This window comes from Plecotus auritus (genome assembly GCF_963455305.1).
Source record: "Plecotus auritus genome assembly, chromosome: 1".
Taxonomy (NCBI): Eukaryota; Metazoa; Chordata; class Mammalia; order Chiroptera; family Vespertilionidae; genus Plecotus; species Plecotus auritus.
The window spans coordinates 80,824,138-80,845,909 of record NC_137770.1 but is presented as its reverse complement, the minus strand read 5'-3'; the positions used below and the strand labels follow the sequence as shown (position 1 = coordinate 80,845,909).

At 40.5% G+C, this 21,772-nt stretch overlaps 1 protein-coding gene across 1 annotated transcript; it reads left to right on the top strand.

Annotated features, from left to right (window-relative positions):
- Positions 1-384: 384 nt before the first annotated feature.
- LOC308254526 (olfactory receptor 4K2-like) lies at positions 385-1,344 on the top strand (the record flags this gene model as incomplete). Its single annotated transcript, XM_080680661.1, has 1 exon — positions 385-1,344. One exon carries the CDS (start codon positions 385-387, stop codon positions 1,342-1,344), a length of 960 nt encoding a protein of 319 aa, XP_080536787.1.
- Positions 1,345-21,772: the final 20,428 nt, after the last annotated feature.

The window sequence follows — 21,772 nt, the reverse complement described above, 5'->3', positions numbered from 1 at the left end:
TATTTCATTTTTTATTTATCTGGTTTATTAAGTAGAGCACACTAACTCACTGTAATCTTCCTCTATAAATATAGATTATGCAACATTCAGAACAAGAATATTATTGTGTGGGTATGTGATGAATATAAACCAACATGTACTAATGCTGGTCAAAACCAAGAAGTTGTCCATTTGAATTGATATCTCATAGCAATTGTTAAGTGATTCCAAAAAGAAAACATTGTTACTGAGATAGTTATTAGTTGAATTTTAGGTAACAATCAAAATTCTAGTAAAGTATTAACTAATATCATAACTCCATATTATGTACTTATAGAAGTATCACATTTTCTAGCTCTATCATTCTGTTCCATTTTGTCATTATAGAGCAAAGTCTGTAGATCAATGGAGGGGTTCAACCATTCCAGAGTGTCTGAATTTGTGTTACTTGGACTTACTGATTCTCCTGAGCTCCAGATTTTCTTCAATGTGATGTTTTCCATTTTCTATTTAATGACCATGTTGGGTAACTGCCTGATTTTGTTCACGATCCTGTCCACCCCCCACCTTCACTCCCCTATGTACTTCCTACTCAGCAATTTGTCTCTCATTGACATGTGCCTGTCCTCTTTTGCCACTCCAAAGATGATCATGGACTTCTTTGCTCAACGCAAGACCATCTCCTTTGAGGGCTGCATTTCTCAGATCTTCTTATTGCACCTCTTCACTGGGACTGAGATTGTGCTGCTGATCTCCATGTCTTTTGATAGGTACATTGCCATATGCAAACCTCTCCATTATTCAACTATTATAAGCCAAAGAGTATGTGTTGGGCTTGTGGTAACTTCTTGGATAGTGGGCTTCCTGCATACAATGAGCCAGTTAGCTTTTATTCTCTATTTACCCTTCTGTGGCCCCAATGTTATAGATAGTTTCTTCTGTGACCTTCCTTTGGTCATCCAGCTGGCTTGTATAGATATATATGTTCTTGGGGTTTTCATGATCTCAACCAGTGGTGTGATTGCTCTTATAAGTTTTCTGCTTTTGCTCACCTCATACATTATTGTTCTTGTTACTATCAAGGACCACTCTTCCATAGGATCATCTAAGGCTCTTTCCACCTGCACTGCACATTTCATTGTTGTGTTCATGTTCTTTGGGCCCTGCATCTTCATCTACGTGTGGCCTTTCACAAACTTCCTAGTGGACAAAGTTCTCTCTGTTTTCTACACCATCTTCACCCCGTTTTTGAATCCACTTATCTATACTTTGAGAAATCAGGAAGTGAAAACAGCTGTGATGAAGAAACTAAGTAATCAATATTTGTATCTTGGGAAAACGACCCCAAGATATCCAGTGCAGTGAACAGAGATCTCCTATCTGAGATTTGGTATCCTGAGTTTTGTCCTTTGTGCAATAGAAAAATTAAACTTAGTAGCCGCCTTTCAAGTTATTTAGTCCAAATTCATGAAAATAAAAAGCCAAGGTTGAAAACATAAAATATCTTGCTTAAAAGTCAGTGCAGTGTTTGCAATCCTTTTAAGATTATGAATCCATTTAAAAATCTGTCAAAAATCTGTTGTTTATTTTCATAGAAAAATGTGCACAGCAAATTTGTGAACACAAATTCAGGGTTTCATAGATCGAGCCTTACAAACATTCTTAGATTAAGACTACTTAGAGAAGGCTGAAATAAAATACTGCTCACTTGTATACTAAGTCAGACTATACCACTGAGCTGTGTAACCTTGTGGTACTCTGATGGTATCCACATGTAGAGCTTTAACTTAGAGTTTTAGGCATAATAGGCTGTTGTTTCTTTCCATAGCAGTAGAATATTTTCATGAAAAAAATTGACATCATAAAGAGATTCTTTTGAATATTGTTGAACAATCTTGATTCAATGGGTCTAATTGTTTGAGTTCTGAGTCAACTTTGAATAAAAGAGACCAGTTTGGAAAACCTGAAATTTAACAATATGGTTTCTTAATAGGCATATAATTATCACACTTGATAATTGACATAGCAGATAATTAATCAAACTTTTAAAAGTTTAAACCATTAAAACCTAGCTGAATATCATAGATATGATTAATTCATTTAATTCTAAGATAAAACATTTGGAAAATTATTAACTGTTAAATTTGTGACATTTTCATCTCAAATAAAATATTCAAAAGTATTATTAGTCTTAGTATGAGTTTTGGGTCTTATTTTCAATTTAACATAACCTGTGGAAGAAAAGATGAAAATAATGTAACAAATATAGAGCAGAATTCTCCTCAACTTGGTTTATTAATATGTTAAATATATTTTTATTACAAGACAGTGTTTGGAAATAAGTTGATCAACCCATTTCCCTAACAGCTAGAGAACCTGAAGTCCTGAGATTTTACAGAGCTCGCTCAAGGCTGAATCATTGTAAGGGGCAAAGATCTTTGTTCCAAACATGAATGGACCTCAGAATTAAATCTTGGATCTGCCATTTCTTAATTGTGTTATTCTGGAAGATTGCTTTTACCTCATTATCCCTTTTTAATAGCTGATACAAGGATAATAAAAGTGGATTAATTATTTGATGTAACTATTTTATATAAAGTGGACAGAATGGATTCTAAAAATGTCATTAGCTTTTCTGCTTCCCATCCCCATGGACTTCTGCACAAAATGCATCTGATTTTTAGGTAGTATGCCTTTGAAAATAATTGCACTCAGGCCAATCCACAAGCACACAAAATGTGATATTTTAGTTTTAGGATGTCTTTAAGACTGTAGCTTGTTGAGACATATGGCAGAAAAATAAAAAGAACACTTTCCAGTTTTCCATTGCTAGCATGGAGGTGTGGAACTATATTAAATTGCCTGATACTTTGAGATTTCTATGAAAAACAACACTGATAAGTTGTATCTCCTTGAATTGACTGAAGTATATGAAAAGAATGCAGAAAGCAACCTGTCATCATGGATTCAGACACTATATAAGTACTTTGAGGAAAACACAAGCCCCTCTCTTGCAAAATCAGAAATGGCATTAATAGTTTCTTACATTTTTCTTCAACTCTTAAGGTCTTTATGTGTTTTAGGTCAAATAACCTCTAAGCCAAATGTTAAATATCTGAAATTAAATAATATACAGAAATTTATGCAGAAATGTAATGTTGGAATTACGTATAAAACCACATTTTAAATTTGAAATACTATTTAATTTTTAATCAAATCATAAGCTATTATTTCTTGCTTCAAAGTCAGTCAGATGAATGAATAAAGGTAAGGTAGAAATGACTTTTGCCACATTCCCATTATTCAGCAAAAATTACCATCTTTGTTTTAAATATAAACCTCACTTCTAAAATTCAATTTTTAGTTCAATAATTACTTCTTGAGCACGTTCTTTGTTTAAGCCCTTGCTGGGTTCTGGGAGTCATTAAAGTACAAGATTGTTCCTCTGTCTTTAAGTGACATATTTTTAGCAATTAGATAGGATCAATCTGCTTTAGGTTGAATTCCAGTGCCACACTTTCTCATTGTGCAACCTTGAGCAAGTATTTTTAATGTTTCCAAGAATCATTTTCATGTTGTCTTAACCTATAAAATGTGCACATAGTATTTAACCATTGGAGATTTTGTGAAAATTAAGCCAAAATGCATGTAACAAACTAGCAGAGCTTGCCACTCATTAAGGGCTTAATAAATATTAATAATATTGTTATTGTGTTAAATTTTTATGTAAAAATCATCGGGTGACTGGAATTGAAATAGATGTACTTACTTGAACGTAAAGAGCATGGTTTTAAAACTACAGTAGGATGTGTCAATTTATTTACTATAAACTAATGTTGAAATATTGGATTTCTGCCAATTATTAATTTTTTGTATATTTCTATAGTTAATGTTGTCCTTCATATGCTTGTGCTTTTCAAAAGAAGTATTATATTTTTGAGGTTTCTTATTCATTTTAAGTTGAAATATTTTTCAAGAGTGTGTGAACGGGGAAAAATAATAAACACACAATGTTAATTAGGCCACTATTTTGTTTTGTCACAATAACATTTTAAAATAAAAGTACATAATTAAAAAGTGATAAAATGTTATTCACATATTTTGTGTCTTTCACCTATTGAAAATATAGTAATACAATGCTTTAAATTCTTATAACTGGATTTATTAAAAGCATCAAATGAAAAATGAATAATGACAATTATCTATTCATTTTATATACAGCACATTAATAAATACATTTTAACTAAAGGCAGAAATACTGTTTAGATATATGAAAATATAAAAGAACTATTTATTTAAAGACATGGTGAAAGTATTATCCAGAAAATTGTTAAAATTGGAATCTTAAAATTATAGCATCAGCCATTACATCTGGCTAAATATTTCTGAAGTTCCAGGATTAACATCTAATCCCTATCTGGGCACTCCTCGGTGGTAAAGCCCATTCCTATGTCCTCATTGCTCATTTTGATAAATATATTTCAGTATAATTGGTTTTCTTTGAGCTCTTATGTATTTTATTTCATGGTTTTGAGCTATTATTCTAATGAGAAAACCTTGGGCTTCACTGAACTTCCAAAGAGGTCTGTGGTACATTTATCTGTGTGTGTGTGTATGTGTGTGTGTGTGTGTGTGTGTGTGTGTGTTTCTGTGTATGCACATGCTTACGCTCACACTACTAAGAACTCCTGGAGTGAGGATGGTGAATAGCCCCATGAAAGATAGATTGCCTGACCTAAATTCAACTGTGCATCACTTACTGGGTTTGTGGTTTGGAGCAAGTTGATCTATCATCTTTGCAGGTCAATAGGCTGCAAGCTGCAACTGCCTGCATTCCCAATATGTTTTTGTTTCCCTCAAAGGTTTATAAAGAAACTAGAGGCCCGGTGCACGAAATTCGTGCATGGGGGGTAGGGGGATGTCCCTCAGCCCAGCCTGCACCCTCTCCAATCTGGGACCCCTCCAGGGATGTCCAACTGCCCGTTTAGGATCCCGGTAGGATCGGACCTAAAGGGGCAGTTGGACATCCCTCTCACAATCCAGGACTGCTGGCTCCTAACTGCTCACCTGCTTGCCTTCCTGATTTCCCCTAACCTCTTCTTCCTGCCAGCCTGATCACCCCCTAACCACTCCCCTGCCAGTCTGATTGATGCCTAACTGCTCCCCTGCCAGCCTGTTTGCCCCTAACTGCCCTCCCTTGCAGGCCTGGTCCCTCCCAACTGCCCTCCCCTGCTGGCCTGATCACCCCTAACTGCCCTCCCTTGCAGGCCTGATCCCTCCCAACTGCCCTCCCCTGCTGGCTATCTTGTGATGGCCATCTTGTGTCCATGTGGGGGCAGCCATCTTTGACCACATGGGGGCAGCAATCTTGTGTGTTGGAGTGATGGTCAATTTGCATATTACTCTTTTATTAGATATGATAGAGGCCTGGTGCACAGGTGGGGGCCAGCTGGTTTACCCTGAAGGGTGTCCTGGATCAGGGTGGGGATTCCCTTGAGGTGTGGGGTGGCCTGGGTGAGCAGCCTGTGGTGGTTTGCAGGCCAGCCACGCCCCCCGGCGACCCAAGCGGAGGCCCTGGGATCTGAGATTTATTTATCTTTTATAATTGAAACTTTGTAGCCTTGAGCGGAGGCCAGGGCCAGCCAGGAAGTTTGGCTTCCTCCATCGCTAGGGAAACCCAAGCCTCCTGCTCGCTCTGTGGCCACAACCATTTTTGTTGGGATTTATTTATCTTCTATAATTGAAACTTTGTAGCCTTGAGCAGAGGCCTGGGCCGGCCAGGGTGTGCAGGAAGCTTGGCTTCCTCCATTGCCAGGCAAACCCAAGCCTCCTGCTCACTCCGTGGCTGCAGCCATCTTGGTTGGGTTAATTTCCATACTTGCTCCTGATTGGTTGGTGGGTGTGGCTTGTGGGTGTAGCAGAGGTTTGTCAATTTGCATATTACTCTTTTATTAGATAGGACTAGAGGCCTGGTGCACATTTGTGCACTTGTAGTCCCTCAGCCCGGCCTTCACCCTTTTGCAGTCCAGGAGCTTTTGGGGATGTCCGACTGCCTGCTTAAGCCCGCTCCCCTCTGGGCATCCTTAGTACTGCTGAGGAGGTGGGAGAGGCTGCCTAGGAGGCAGGAGAGGCTCCCCCCACTGCCACTGCACTTGCCAAGGATGAGCCTGGTTTCTGGCTGAGTGTCGCTCCGCCTGTGGGAGCACACTGACCACAGGGGGCAGCTCCTGCAGTAAGTGTCTGCCCCTGGTGGTCAGTGTTCATCATAGTGACCATTCATCCCTCCGTTCGGTTGATTTGCATATTATCCTTTTATTATATAGGATAAAACTAATGTATATATATAAAACCCTAATATGCAAATAGACTGAACAGCGGAATAACTGAACAACCAGTCTCTATGACATGCATTGACAACCAGGGTGTGTGTGCAGGACATGGCGGGCATCGGCAGCAGGTGGCAGAGTGTGGAACATGGCAGGCATCGGCTGAGGTGGGATGGTGGAGCAGGTGAGCGGGGGCGCCAGACCAAGGTGGGGTGCAGGTCGTTGTCATTGGGCTGAGCCTCTGCTGGTTACTGAAAATTCTTTGCTCCTGTGCACCATGGCCTCACTTGGTGCTCCCACCCATTGCCGGCACCAGGCTCTGGCTGCAATTCCTCAGCACCATCAGTGGGTGCGAGTGGCGGCTGCTTGGCCTGATCACCTCTGAGGGCTTCTCCACCTCCCCCAGCTCCTGAGGGGCAATCAGGGAACAGCTGCCACTTGTACCCACTGCTGGCACCGGCCCCAGTCGCTCCACGCTGTCAGTGGGTGCAAGCAGGACCTGCGCTATCAGCACATGGGAGCAGCAGCGCTATCAGCACATGGGAGTGGGCTGCTGGCAGACAGAGGACCAGCGTCTGCAGTGGGAGGGGCCAGGTGGGGGCAGGGAGTATGGGCCAAGTCCTGCCCCTGTGTCCACCACAACCTCACACCCCACAGTTCCTTTCAAGGTGCACGAATTCATGCACTGGGCTCCTAGTTAATAAAATAAGGTAGTGGGATTTTTCACATAAAAAAAAGAGCTTGATTGCCCCAACCAGTGTGGCTCAGTAGTTGAGCGGAGACCCATGAACTAGAAGTTAACGGTTTAATTCCTGGTCAAGGGCACATGCCCAGGTTGTGGGCTCAATCCTCAATAGGAGGCATGCAGGAGGCAGCCAATCAATGATTCCCTCTCATCATTGATGTTTCTATCTCTCTTCCTCTCCCTTCCTCTCTGAAATCAATAAAAAATATTTTTAGAAATATAGTTTGATGGATTTTCTTAAAAAACTAAACACAAACGCTCCAACACTGAGACACAATTCTAAGCTGTAGCTGTTTTTTGATCAGGCAAGTACCAGATATCTCATCTCTTGTTTTACACCATACCACTCCATTCATGTGTATTACCTCAGCAGTTTGTCACCCTTAATAAAGAACTTAAAATGCTTAATATGCCTTTTCCATTGCCATACCTATAACTTGTCCAGCTCTAATCCCAGCTTTGAGATAATCCACTCTTGCCTCCAACCTTTGACAACTAAATCTTAACAAACAGCATTTATTGAATCACCTGGGAATGTTGATATTCCTACTAATTATTCCTATTTGAGGATTTAAGCCAAAGGGTAGTATAAAATTTGTTATACTTATTTTTTAATTAATTAATTTATTTGTTTTTAATAAAAAAAATTTTAATGTTGGCACAATTACAGGTGTCCCTCTCCCTCCATACCTTGGCCTACTGCCACCCACTTCTTCCTCACCCCCAACCCCACCCCGGCCTTCACCAAACTATTATCTGTGTCCATGGGATTTGCATATATGTTCTTTAGCTAATCCCTTCACCTTCTTTATCCTGTCAACCCATCCCTTTCCCCTTGGGCACTGGCCAGTCTGTTCCATGCTACCGATTCCATTTTGTTTGTCAGTTTATTTTGTTCATTCGATTCCACATATTAGATTATCTGATATGTGTCTGTCTCTGTCTGGCTTATTTTGCTTAGCATAATACCCTTCAGGTCCATCCATGCTGTTGAAAAGGATAAGAGCTCCCTCTGACCGGAAAAATCACAACTAGTGAAACTGAAGCAGTAATAATAATTTTAAAAACTCTTAGAAAAATAAAAATCCTGGACTGGATGGCTTCACAGGTGAATTTTAACAAATACTCAAAAAAGAACTAATACATATCCTCCTCAAACTATTCCAAGAATTTCAAGAGGAGGGAAGATTTCCAAGCTCTTTTTATGAGGACAATTATATCCTAATGCCAAAACCAGATAAAGACATTACAAAGAAAGAAAATTATAGGCCAATATCCCCAATGAACATAGATGCTAAAATCCTCAATAAAATATTAGCAAATCAGATCCAGCAATACATTAAAAAGATCATACAACATAATCAAGTGGGGTTTATTCCAGGGATGCAAGGCTGGCACAATAATTGCAAATCAATAAATGTGATACATTACATAAACAAAATGAAAGATAAAAATCACATGATCATATCAGTAGATGCAGAAAAAAACATTCTATAAAATCCAGCACCCATTTATGATAAAACCTCTTAGCAAAAAGTGGGAATAGAGAGATCATACTTCAACATAGTAAAGGCTGTAAATGAAAAACTTACAGCTAACATCATATCTAATGGGCAAAAACTAAAAAAGTGTTTCCCTTAAGACAGGAATAAGACAGGGATGCCTGCTTTCACCACTCTTATTCAACATAGTACTAGAAGTTCTAGCTGTACTTCTATTTTCTAATGTCTTTCTCCTCCTGTGTCCTGATTCTCTTTCCTTGACTGCACTTCAATAGAAATCTGCTTTTAATTGTTTACATTTCATTATACATTGAAAAGCTATATTAGTTCTTCCAATTGTATCTTTAATTGCAGTCAGATGGGATCAGCTTCTTGTTGACGTAATTCAGCATTAGTCAGTAGAGATGAATTGTCATAAGTAGAATTTTCTGCCTTTGTCAAATAGATGTCACCTAATTCTCTTCTCTCAGTAAAGATAATCCAAGAAATGTGGGGGTTTTTGCCCCTTTTTTACATATCAGGAACTTCTCTGTCCTTAGTAAACAGAATAATCCTAATATATAAAAACCCCAAGTCGAAACGACCAGTAAAGACCAAGGCTTGACCAACCGGAAGTCAGTCCGGAAGTCAGCGTCTGCTGCAGGCATGGTGCCCCAGCACTGACTGCTGAGGAGGCTGCAAATCAGGGCCAGAGAGAGGACTAAAGAGAGAAGCAGGGACTGATCCCTTGCCTCTGAGGCAGCTTTTGATCAGCACTTGCTTCTCTCTTTCTCTCTCAGTCTGGCCAACAGCCTCACCTCCATTTCTCTCCAGGCTGCCACCGGGGCTGCTGATCAGCCCCACCTTTCTGATCAGGCCCCGTTGATCAGGCCCAGAGACACTGACTGGCATAGGAACTGACCAATCAGAACCAACCATGGGTGCTGTGGGGAACCAATGGCTGCCTGAGACGTGGAGATTTTGATGCTGACTGGTATAGTAACCGAACAATCAGAACCAAATTGGCCAGCAGAGGAGGGCAGTTGGGGGAAATATCAGGCAGGCAGGAGAGGGAAGTTGGGGGCAACCAGGCTAGCAGGGAAGGGCAGTTAGAGGTGATCAGGCTGGCAGGCAGAGGTAGTTAAGGGCGATCAGTCAGGCAGGCAAGTGAGCAGTTAGGTACCAGCGGTCCCAGATTGTGAGAGGGATGTCTGATACCGGGCCTAAACAGGCAGTCAGACATCCCCCAAGGGGTCCCCAATTGGAAAGGGTGCAGGCTGGGCTGAGGGAACCCCCCTCTATGCACGAATTTTGTGCACCGAGCCTCTAGTAAGATATAATACCTACCCTCAAAGAGATTATAAGATATTATACCAAATAAGAAGAAAGCTAATAAAATGCAGTATCATAATTAACAGGATGTAAGTTTGTAGTAATAAGAAGACTTTGGAAAACACATATCCAAATGTGCCTGCAGAAGTCAAATAAATATTCTTAAAGTGCTGATCTGAGTCTGATACTGGAAAGGCCAAGTTGGGGGGAAATATGCCAGAGGGCAGGAACAGCAGAGAATGTAAAAATACTAGTGAACTCAGGAGTTTCATCTTGTTTTCTATTTCTAAAGAACAAAATGTAAAATTAGTAGTAGTGGAAAGAGAGATTGTGTTGAAAGTGGCCAGAGGGTTGGATGCTAGATATATATTGCAGAACTAATGGGGAAGCACTGAGTAGCTGAGGGCAGACTGTAAGCAACAGGACAACTTTTATCCAGTTCCTGTTGCGAGAACTTTTTACAGCCTTCTCAGAAAAAACATTTGATAAAATCCAGCACCCATTTATGATAAAAACTCTTCTTTGATGGAAGTTTTTTTTTGTTTCTTTTTTTTTCTATGGTGGATAAAATATGCTAAACCTGTAGCTGCACTTTATATTGGAGCTACAGAAGAAAAGTTATCCCAGTTCTTATCTCTTTCCAATCTCTCCTGTATAACCTTTAATTTGCTTACTTGACCAGCATACTGAAGCTTAGAGAGCTGACTTGCTACTGTTAGCCCAGAAATTTCTGGGAATAGGAGTCCTTTTTGCCTTTTCTCTTCTTTTTTCCATCATCTTGCACATTGAAGCTATTTCCCAGAATTCCTTCTCCTTCCATACCCTAAAATGACCTTATTGGTTTATTGATGCTTGCTCCCCTGATGGCATGTGGATGAATTTTTTTGGGGGATGACATGGAAGTTGGTGGAAGCCTTTACATTAAGGTGACTGAGAATACCTGGGGTGGAATTATAGAAGAGACCAGGACATCTCTGGTGAGGCAAATACTGCTTAACACTTTTCTCTCCAAGAGCGAAGTATTCTGATTTGATACTGGGTTTGACATTGCTCATTACACTGTTGATAAAGATCATATATGTATTATTCTCAAATATTTATTACTAAAACCTTATAATGTGACATGCTTCATTTCTCTAGATCCCAGAAAAAGAATACCAATGTGACTGGGGAATATACAACAACGTATTACAATGTGTAGTAGGACATGAATGTCAGGATTCTGCTTACTTCCTCAGCCCCCCTTTCTTCCCTTGGATCACTGATTTTCCTTTCCCACCAATGTGCTGGGCTTGATTCTGTTGGGGCCTTTGCACATGCTATTTTATCTGCTTAAATTCTGACAGCAATACTCTAGAGTGTGTGGGAAGTGAAAGTGTAGAATTTTTGTATGCAATAAAGTGACCTTATCAGCTCAAAATAGACTGTTATAACAATAAGAAGTGTTTTTTTTTTCTTTTTGCAAGACTCATGGAGACTACAACCAAAGAATCTAAAGCAGATACAAGAAAAGATAAAGAGAAGAGGATCAAAGCATAACACTGCAAATAATCCTCAATCAAAAAGAAAGATAGCAAGTGAAGAAGAGAAGAACACAATGACTACAGACAGTTTCAGTTAGGCTAATGACTCTTGCAGGTGAAGACACAGTATCACAAAATTATGTTCAGCATCCTGAAATTGTTTGCTAAGCTTATCTTTAACAGTCAACTGTTGGGACTCAGTGTTAGGCTTCTTCTCTATGGCAATCTATCTATAATAATAAAAGTGTAATATGCAAATCAACGGAACAACCAAACAGCAGAATGACCATCCGGATGACCTTCTGGACGACCATGTGTGACACCCACTGGCACCAGGCCAGCCAAGGCAGGTGTGATGTGATTGGTTGGCCCCTGCAGAGGGAGGCCCAGGCCACTGACTGGCAGGCTGCAGCGGATGGGCAGGGCCTCCCTCTGCAGGGGTGATTCATCCAGGAGCCCCGGCCAGGTGGGCAGGGCCTACTTCTTTGAGGTGAGGCTCTGGAACACACCCCTCTTCGAGTGCATTAATTTTATGCACCGGGCTCTAGTTGAAAAATAAAAGAGAATGTGCAGATAACTGACAGCCAATAGAGATTATAAGGCAGGAAGGGAGAGGACCTTATCAATAGTATAGTCCTTTACTAAAATTTTCTTAGGTTGGTGTTTATTCCAACTAGATTTTATCTCTGGGATTAATTTTCCACATTGCATTCCTTCTTTTTAAAAATAATTTTAATAAAATTTATTGGGGTGACATTGGTTAATAAGATTATATAGGTTTCCAGTACATATTTCTGTGATATTTGATCTATATATTGCTGTGTGCCCACCACCCAAAGCCAAATAATCTTCCATCATGCATTCCTAATACATGAAACCTTATTTTACAGCACATGCTAATTTTTTATATAGTAGAACCCATGACATTTATTTGCCTACATTCTAGCAATGTGTATGTTAGTATGCTAAAATGGAACACATAATTCTTTGACATAGAAAAAAAAAAGCAACATTCCTTACTCTGATCAGTCAATCATATGCTATTGATCAGAATGAAATATAAACAACCCAAACTTGAAAACAGCTGCATAGTATTCCATTGTATAGATGCAACATGGCTTTTTAATCCATTCATCTGCTTGAGGGGCACTTAGGCTGTTTCCAAATCTTAGCTATTGTAGATTGCGCTGCTATTAACATAAGGGTGCATATGGCTTGGGAGGGTGACAGGACAGATTTATAATATTCAAGAGTGATAAATAAACAAAGGATTTTAAAATTATTTTTTCATTAACATTAATTCATCAGTAGATCTCCCCAGTAATCATTAAACACATTAGTACATTAAACTGGTTGTACTTCATCACAAGAAACATATTTAACCATATGTTTTAATAGTATGAAAATGTTTTCAACTCTACCAAATTCAATAACTTTTCAAAGAATTTTAAATAAGTAATAGAGTTGCAATTTACAGTTGTATAGATTCAACATACAGACTAGTGATGCAATATATTAAGCAGTGTATTCATTTCTTTATGATCATAAATACTTATCTATTATCTCTTTCTTGCTCTCACCCTCTCATCTTCTTTGTTTCTCTTGTCCTATACCCCTCTCCCCCCATCATTTCAACATTTTACAGTAAACTGAGGATTGGAGTGTTGTGGTAACTTCTCAAAACCCAGGAAGTGGCACGGCTACAACTCAAACTTAAGTCTATTTGGCTCCAAACCATTTTTCACTTTTCCTTTCTGCATAATACTACAGTCCATGAATCCTCAGCTGAAAGAATAATTATATATAAAGATTCAATTTAGAGAACTGTTTTTATTGTTATAATGATCAAGATACTGTATCTCTATCTTGCTGCTCATATATCCACTTATCCATCTGTCTTTCTATCCATTTAGCTAATGATTGAATCTTTTCAACTCTTTTTTAAAAAATATATATTTTATTGATTTTTTACAGAGAGGAAGGAGAGGGATAGAGAGTTAGAAACGTCGATCAGCTGCCTCCTGCACACCCTCTACTGGGGATGTGCCCGCAACCAAGGTACATGCCCTTGACTGGAATTGAACCTGGGACCCTTCAGTCTGCAGGCCGACACTCTATCCACTGAGCCAAACCGGTTAGGGCTTTTTTCAACTCTTTACAATCTATTTATTTATCATATATATATGCTTTGATAATGGCCCAAAATTGGATAATTAGTTCTGGTTACAGTAGTTCAATGGTTGCATTAATCATTTCTCTTATGTGTAGCTATCAGATTGACAGTGACCAAAATGCTCTTGAAGATGACCTAGGTTTTGTTTAATGGAGAGAGAGAAGAGGCACCTTCTAGGCTAGAGTCTATAATCATACATTTGTATGATGGTAAAGTCACTTTATTCCCTGGTTCTCAATTTCATCATCCATAAAATAAGTAGATATTATTAGATCAATGTTTTGTTCTAAAAACTCTAGTTAGTAGTTATATCAAATATGTTGAAGGTCCACTCTTATATGGGTTCCTTAAGTCAAATTCTGTGTTTAAATCAGGGGGAAAATGGTTCAGATCCTTCCAGATCTTATTATTTATGACATGGCTATTGATTACAAAAATGATACAGTAAATGTTATGGCACCAAAATAACTTGTTACTGTTTAGAAAGCAAGCATGTAACTATATTTGTAGGTGAATGACCTAGATTCTGGTTCGTTTTAGCATGACCTTGAAAAAGCTACTGTGTTTCTTGGTTCTTATTTTCATCCTCTGTGGAATGGAAGTTTGGATAGGATGTGTTGTATATGACTCTGGGATCCTTAAAATCTTTAATATAGACTAAAAGGATTTTTCCTGGAATTACTGTACTATTTTAAAATTGTGAAAGCCACTCTAGGGAATTTAGAGACTAAAGATAAATAAGGTACTGTATATTTTTATTCTAATCAAAGATGGATTACAATATATTAAATAGTAAATATTTTTACTTACCAAGAAATCTCCATTTTTTTCTGATTTTTGAACTAAAATGATTTATTCGTCAGCAATAAAAAAAATTCTATTGGTACTTTAGTGTACAGGGTACTATACTAGGTGTTGGTGCTTTGACACTGGCCTCTTAGATATTATAAGAGACTGGAAAAGAATTTATTATTTCTTTTTTTAAATAAATCTTTATTGTTCAGATTATTACAGATGTTCCTCTTTTTTCCCCCATAGCTCCCCTCCACCTGACTCCCCACCCCATCCCATGCCCTTACCCTCCACCACTGTCTTCATCCATAGGTGTAAGATTTTTGTCCAGTCTCTTCCCGCACCCCTAAAACCCCCTTCCCCCTGAGAATTGTTAGTCCACTCCCTTTCTATGCTTCTGATTCTATTATACTCATCAGTTTATTCTGTTCATCAAATTATTTATTCACTTGATGTTTAGAATCACTTGTTGATAGATATGTATTTGTTGTCATTTTGTTGTTCATAATTTTTTATCTTTACCTTTTTCTTCTTCTTCCTCTTCTTAAAGAATACCCTTCAGCATTTCATGTAATCCTGGTTTGGTAGTGGTGAACTCCTTTAGCTTTTTCTTGTCTGTGAAGCTCTTTATCTGACCTTCAACTCTGAATGATAGCTTTGGTGGGTAGAGTAATCTTGGTTGTAGGTTCTTGCTGTTCATCACTTTGAATATTTCTTGCCACTCCCTTCTGGCATGCATAGTTTCTGTTGAGAAATTAGCTGACATTCATATGGGTACTCCCTTGTAGGTAACTAACTGTTTTCCTCTTGCTGCTTTCAAGATTCTCTCTTTGTCTTTTGCCCTTGACATTTTAATTATGATGTGTCTTGGTGTGGTCCTCTTTGGATTCCTCTTGTATGGGGTTCTGTGCACTTCCTGGACTTGTAAGTCTGTTTCTTCCACCAGGTAGGGAAAGTTTTCTGTCATTATTTCTTCTAATAGGTTTTCAATATTTTGCACTCTCTCTTCTTCTGGCACCCCAAAAATTCGGATGTTGGTACGCTTAAAGTTGTCCCAGAGGCTCCTTACACTATCTTCATATTTTTGGATTATTTTTTTCTTTTTGTTTTTCTGGTTGGGTGTTTTTTGTTTCCTCATATTTCAAATCTTTGGTTTGATTTTTGGGGTCCTTTGATCTACTGTTGAATTTCTGTATATCCTTTATTTCAGACAGTATATGCTTAATTTCTGACTAGTCCTTTTCCATTTTTTTTTGGCATTCTCATTAAGATCCTTTAAGGTCTCACTAAGTTCCTCAGAGGTTTTTAGAAGATTCTTGAGTAACCTTATAAATGTGGTTTTGAACTCTATGTCCAGTAGTTTGCTTTCCTCCATTTCTTTCATTCGTGACATGTTTCTTTGTCTCTGCATTTTGGCTGCTTCCCTGTGTTGATGGGGTGGTTTTCTGTGGTAGGTGACCTATAGGGTCCAGTGGTTCAGCCTCCCCTGTCACCTGAGGTGGACATTCTTAGTGCACCCCTTTGTGGGCTGAGTGCAAAGTCTTGGTGTAGTTAAGCCTTGATTGCTGTTGGTACACTGAGAGGAATTGACCTCCAGGCCAATTGGCTGTGAGGACCTGCTGTGTCTATAATGGAAGAACTTCTGTGCTGGAGACACCCTTATGGAGCAGGACTTGTTTCAGTGGGGCTTTGGTGCTCAGTGAGTCTGTCACTTATGGATGTGAGGAGTTGAAATCTGGTGTCATCTCACACTGACCACTAAGTACACTGGCTTCTGGATCTCCAATGGGGATCCAGAAGCCAGCAGGTCAGCTACTGTCTGAGGCCACCCAGCAGGAGCTACAGCAAGATCTGCAGATTTCTCCTCTTTGCTTGGGGTTTGGAGGTTTTGGAACTGTCTGACCATAGCTGCAGTTTGTTAGGTTAAGCTGCAATAGGGCAGGCCATTTATATGAAGAAGCCTCAGCGCAGAGCTTGGGTGGGTTTGTAAATTGTGCGGGGCAGGGTCTCAGGGAATTACTAGGCTAGGGTGTGGCAAACAGCGAAGGCTGCCAGTCAGCCATCTCTGCATCTCCAAGTTTCCGCATCCCCGCGTCCCGCATCCCAGTGCAGTAAACAATGATTCCTGCACGCACCTCTGCAAGAAAGCGACCCTCACTTTCCGACCAGATGGCCGACAGTCCAGCTTCTCCCTGTAGGGGTCTGGTTCCCCAGAATCTCACCAGAAACTGGAGTTCAGAGTAATTGGAAGCTTGTGTCTCCCTTCGGGTTGAAAAAAACAGTGCACCCAGTCACAGGCCGCCAGCCCGATTCGCGTGCCTCCGTACCTCAGCTTTTCCACGCTTGTGCACGTCTCAATGCTCTTTTCTCTTTCCTTCTAGTTGTAGAACTTCCACTCATCCAGCTTTCCCGTGGTTCTGGGTGATAGACGTTTTGTCTTTTAGTTGTAGTTTTGTTGTGATTGTGAGAGGCAGCATGTACAGGTGTATACCTTATGCCACCATCTTGGCTTTTCCTTATTCTTTCTTAAAACATGAATATTTTAGGGGCAGGAATATTCAAATAAATACTTATACTGGAAAAAGTTGAATATTCTAAAAAGTGGGTTCTTGTTTATAGTAAAACATTGAATATAGGTTTGATAGTTCCCTGTGGTAAATGCTATGTTATGTGAGGAACAATTAATATGACCTGAACCCAGTGAATGCTGAGACTGATTAAAGAAATAGTTCTGCCATGAACTAATTAATTTCTTGCAATAACATCACTTTGTTGACCAACTGAAAGAGGGGAATAAATACTGAACAAGTATTTATTTATTTATTTTTTTTTAATTTTTGTGAGTTTATTTGAACCAAACTGTCGACATATGCTGGGAAGCAGAACCTCAATGAATTGAGATAATGCTCCAGAGAATGGCGGGTTATATTTGTATTTATACATTGCAATCAAAGGAGGGACATAGGTGGGTTACATGAAATTCATTGGTGATAGATTAAGGAGGTGGGATAAAGCAAAGTGGGGGGCGGGGAGGGGGAACTCCTGGGATTGGATAAAAAGTAAAATGATGGACATATACTTAGGTGGGTGCAGGAACAATTAACATGATAATGAAAGAATTTGTGGGATCTGTCCTGGCGCCCACCACATTTGGTTGTACCCCAGGGGCTCCAGAAAAAGGGAAGTTACAAGTTACCCAGACATTTCAAGGGTTTGTTATCATAGATGCAAAAAGACAGATAGGCTCAGTTAAGGTAAAGGTTGACCTTGTCAGTGAAGATACCAGCCTAGGGTGTAACTCCCCACCATAACTACTTTTAGTTCAAGTTTAATTTCAGACCATCTTTTGTGGTTCCTTTAGGTCCCCGACTTTGCAAGACTGCATTGCAGGCCTCCCCTGAGCTTGTCAGGTCAGCATGTAGCCCCTTTCATCTACACATCCCCCTTTTGGTCATAAATCAATCCAAAGGATGCATTGATGACCAACCTTTTGGTTGGATAATGAAGTCCCACGGTGCTAGGAAGGCTCATTCCTAGGATGTCTCAGTGTCAGCACATCTTGCTGAACAGGTGGACCACTGGGGATGGGGCAAGACCATAACCTCAGATGACATTTAAGGTCAAATTATTATTATTCAAAAGGGCAGGAAAATGGGAGGCAGGCAGATCCTATATGTCCTTGTTAAAATGTATTCTGGATCATTTCTAATTTTTGAGCCACCATGATCTGAGTCTTTTGCTGTTTGTCAAGTTTTGTTTTTCTGCATCTAGTATAACATTTACATATCAGGAACAAAAGTAACAATACTAAACCAATAACATTGATTAGGAACAGAAAATGTCTAATACTAGACAAGGAAAAGTCTGAGGGAAACAAGTATCCCAGCCAACCAAAAAACCCTTTACTTGTATTATAATTTTTTATTAAGTTAACTAGAGGCCCAGTGCATGAAATTCGTGCATGAGGGGGGGGGGTGTCCCTCAGCCCAGCCAGCACCCTCTCCAATCTGGGACCCCTCGATGAATGTCCGACTGCCCGTTTAGGCCCGATCCTACCGGGATCGGGCCTAAACGGGCAGTTGGACATCTCTCTCACAATCCAGGACTGCTGGCTCCCAACTGCTCACCTGCCTGCCTTCCTGATTGCCCCTAACCGCTTCTGCCTGCCAGCCTGATCACCACCTAACCACTCCCCTGCCAGCCTGATTGATGCCTAACTGTTCCCCTGCCAACCTGATTGTCCCTAACTGCCCTCCCCTGCAGGCCTGGTCACCCTTAATTGCCTTCCCCTGCAGGCCTGGTCACCCCTAATTGCCCTCCCCTGCAGGCCTGGTACCCCCCAACTGCTCTCCCCTGCAGGCCTGGGTCCCCCTCAACTGCCCTTCCCTGCAGGCCCAGTCACCCCCAACTTCCCTCCTCTGCCAGCCTGGTCACCCCTAACTGCCCTCCCTTGCAGGCCTGGTCCCTCTCAACTGTCCTCCCCTGCTGGCCATCTTGTGGTGGCCATCTTGTGTCCACATGGGGGCAGGATCTTTGACCACATGGGAGCAGCCATCGTGTATGTTGGAGTGATGGTCAATCTGCATATTGCTCTTTTATTAGATAGGCTAGAGGTCTGCTGCATGGGTAGGGGCCAACTGGTTTGTCCTGAAGGGTGTCCTGGATCAGGGTGGGGATTCCCTTGGGGCATGGGGCGTGGGGCAGCCTGGGCGAGGGGCCTGTGGTGGTTTGTAGGCTGGCCACGCCCCCCAGCGACCCAAGTGGAGGCCCTGGTATCTGAGATTTATTTATCTTCTACAATTGAAACTTTGTAGCCTCGAGCAAGCCTTCTGCTCTCTCTGTGGTGGCAGCCATTTCTGTTGGGATTTACTTATCTTCTATAATTGAAACTTAGTAGCCTTAAGCGGAGGCCAAAGCAGGCCAGGGCTGCAGAAGCTTGGCTTCCTCCATCACCAGGGACAACCCTAGCCTCCTGCTCTCTCCAGCTCCATGGCTGCCGCTTTTTCAGTTGGGATTTATTTATCTTCTATAATTGGAACTTTGTAGCCTGGAGTGGAGGCCTGGGCTGGCCAGGGTGTGCGGAAAGCTTGGCTTCCTCCATTGCCGGGGAAACCCAAGCCTCCCTCCTGCTCTCTGTGGCTGCAGCCATCTTAGTTGGGTTTATTTGCATATTTGCTCCTGATTGGCTTGTGGGCATGGCTTGTGGGTGTAGCGGAGGTACAATCAATTTGCATATTACTCTTTTTTTAAAAATTTTTTTAAAATATATTTTATTGATTTTTTACAGAGAGGAAGGGAGAGGGATAGAGAGTTAGAAACATCGATGAGAGAGAAACATCGATCAGCTGCCTCCTGCACACGCCCTACTGGGGACGTGCCCGCAACCAAGGTACATGCCCTTGACCGGAATCGAACCTGGGACCTTTCAGTCCGCAGGCCGACGCTCTATCCACTGAGCCAAACCGGTTTCGGCAATTTGCATATTACTCTTTTATTAGATAGGATTATATGTTTTCCTCCTTCATCCACTGTCAGTTGTACCTTATATGATTGGCCAGATGAATTAAGACTCTCTACTATTTCATTATCAAGAAGCTCAATTTTCTTCTGGCCAGTTTGTTTCCATAAAAATGACTTCATGGGGAGGAGTTCAATTTCTCAATACATTGGTTTTTCAGTATCAATATTATCATAGTTTTATGAACCTCAGGCAAAGTCATTCTGCCTATAATTTCAGTATTACACCATATTCCAGTATTATTTAATGTAAACTTGGTGATATTACAGTAAAAATAGCTTAGTATAACAGAAGAGTTTTTTAACCATTCCCAGAAAAAACACTCCTTTCCCATATACCATATATTGTTATTCATTGGGGCAGATACAATAGGCTAGGACTGCATGAATTCAGTATTCCATATGGATTGAGGGCATAAGCATTCACCTTTCTGACATTCACAATCAGACAGTGAGATGGGTTCACATTGTTTATTATTTTTAAATATGGCCCATCTACTTCCCATTGGAAGTATTCTAGTATTATTGAGGATGGTCCCTATGCCGGCCAGTTGAACTACTGGGAATTTAAGCTTAGGATTTAACCGAGGCACCTGGGCTTATAAAACACTACATCGTAGATTGCATTTCCCATTCAAAAGTTTCCCAATTCCTGGGGAACCATATGAGTCCCATAAGTGTCTGGCCTGGGCCTCTGCAGCCATTATAGTTGGCCATTGTTTCATAGCCACTTCAGATTCCTTGCATTAGCAGAGACAATAGGCCCTGTTGTTAGGGCACAGGCACGTTCCCAATGTTGGGTTTGTGCACGAGTTTTTATAATCTGTGGAGTCTGTTCTATCCATGAAATTAAGGCTTTACTGTCTTTCCATGCTGCTTCCCACCTCTTTTCCTTCTTCCTGGAACAGCACTCCCTCTATATGACCTATTTGAGATAAAAACCTTTTCCTAATGAATGACGTTCTTCATTAGCTGCAAGTTCAGCTTGTCCCAGGATGCCAGCCCCTGCTCCTCCAAGTATTCCCCTTTTGATTCTTTTAGGGGGCTAATGTTGTTGGATCCACCAGGAATGTTGTTGCCATTGGGTAGTTATGGCTTGAGAGCAGTTAGGGTAGACTGAATAGACCCAAAAAATGTTGAGTTTCCCATGCCATAGTTAAATGGGTGAAGGTGACCCCCAAATGAGCTAGAGTTTGAGTATTCCATAGGGCTTCTCACAAGCATCCAGGACGCAAGGACAGTGAGGTAGTTACAGACTATCTACCCACCAAGTGATCCCAATAATTTCTGTAATGGGGATCCATTGATTTCTTTCTTGTTTCACATACATCCAGCCACAAGAGCATAGCTGGTGAGTACGAGGACAAGATATACTATCACAGATAGGACAGGCTGCTGCAAGCCTTTGGCCATCATATCCAGGTGATTTTCTTAGCTATTCATCATCCATCTCTATAGCTATACAATATTCATCCAGATTAGATCCATATACAATTCTACCAGTGGAATTATCAGGGAGGTATTCTTAGTGGTATTTGCCTAAGGTGGGTTCTTTATAGTAGATATAACCAGAAAAATAAAAACACCAAAGCTTATATTGATAGTAGGAGAAGACCAATGGCTAATAAAGCATTAACTTCACTATATACCTGACAATCATAACATCATTGTGTAGTAGGTGGGAAAGATTAGCAGGTATCCAAGTTAAATTTTTCATATCTAATAAGGGAGGAGGTCTGGGGAGGCAGATATTGTTTCCACTAGGAAACCATAGGAGGATAATAATATGAAAATCATTTTATGTGCATTCAATCAATAACAATCAGATGGTATAAAAACAAGGTTCAAGCAATTATCAGTTTGTGAGCTTACAGGACTTGTTGACGTCATCTTGGGATAGCTCT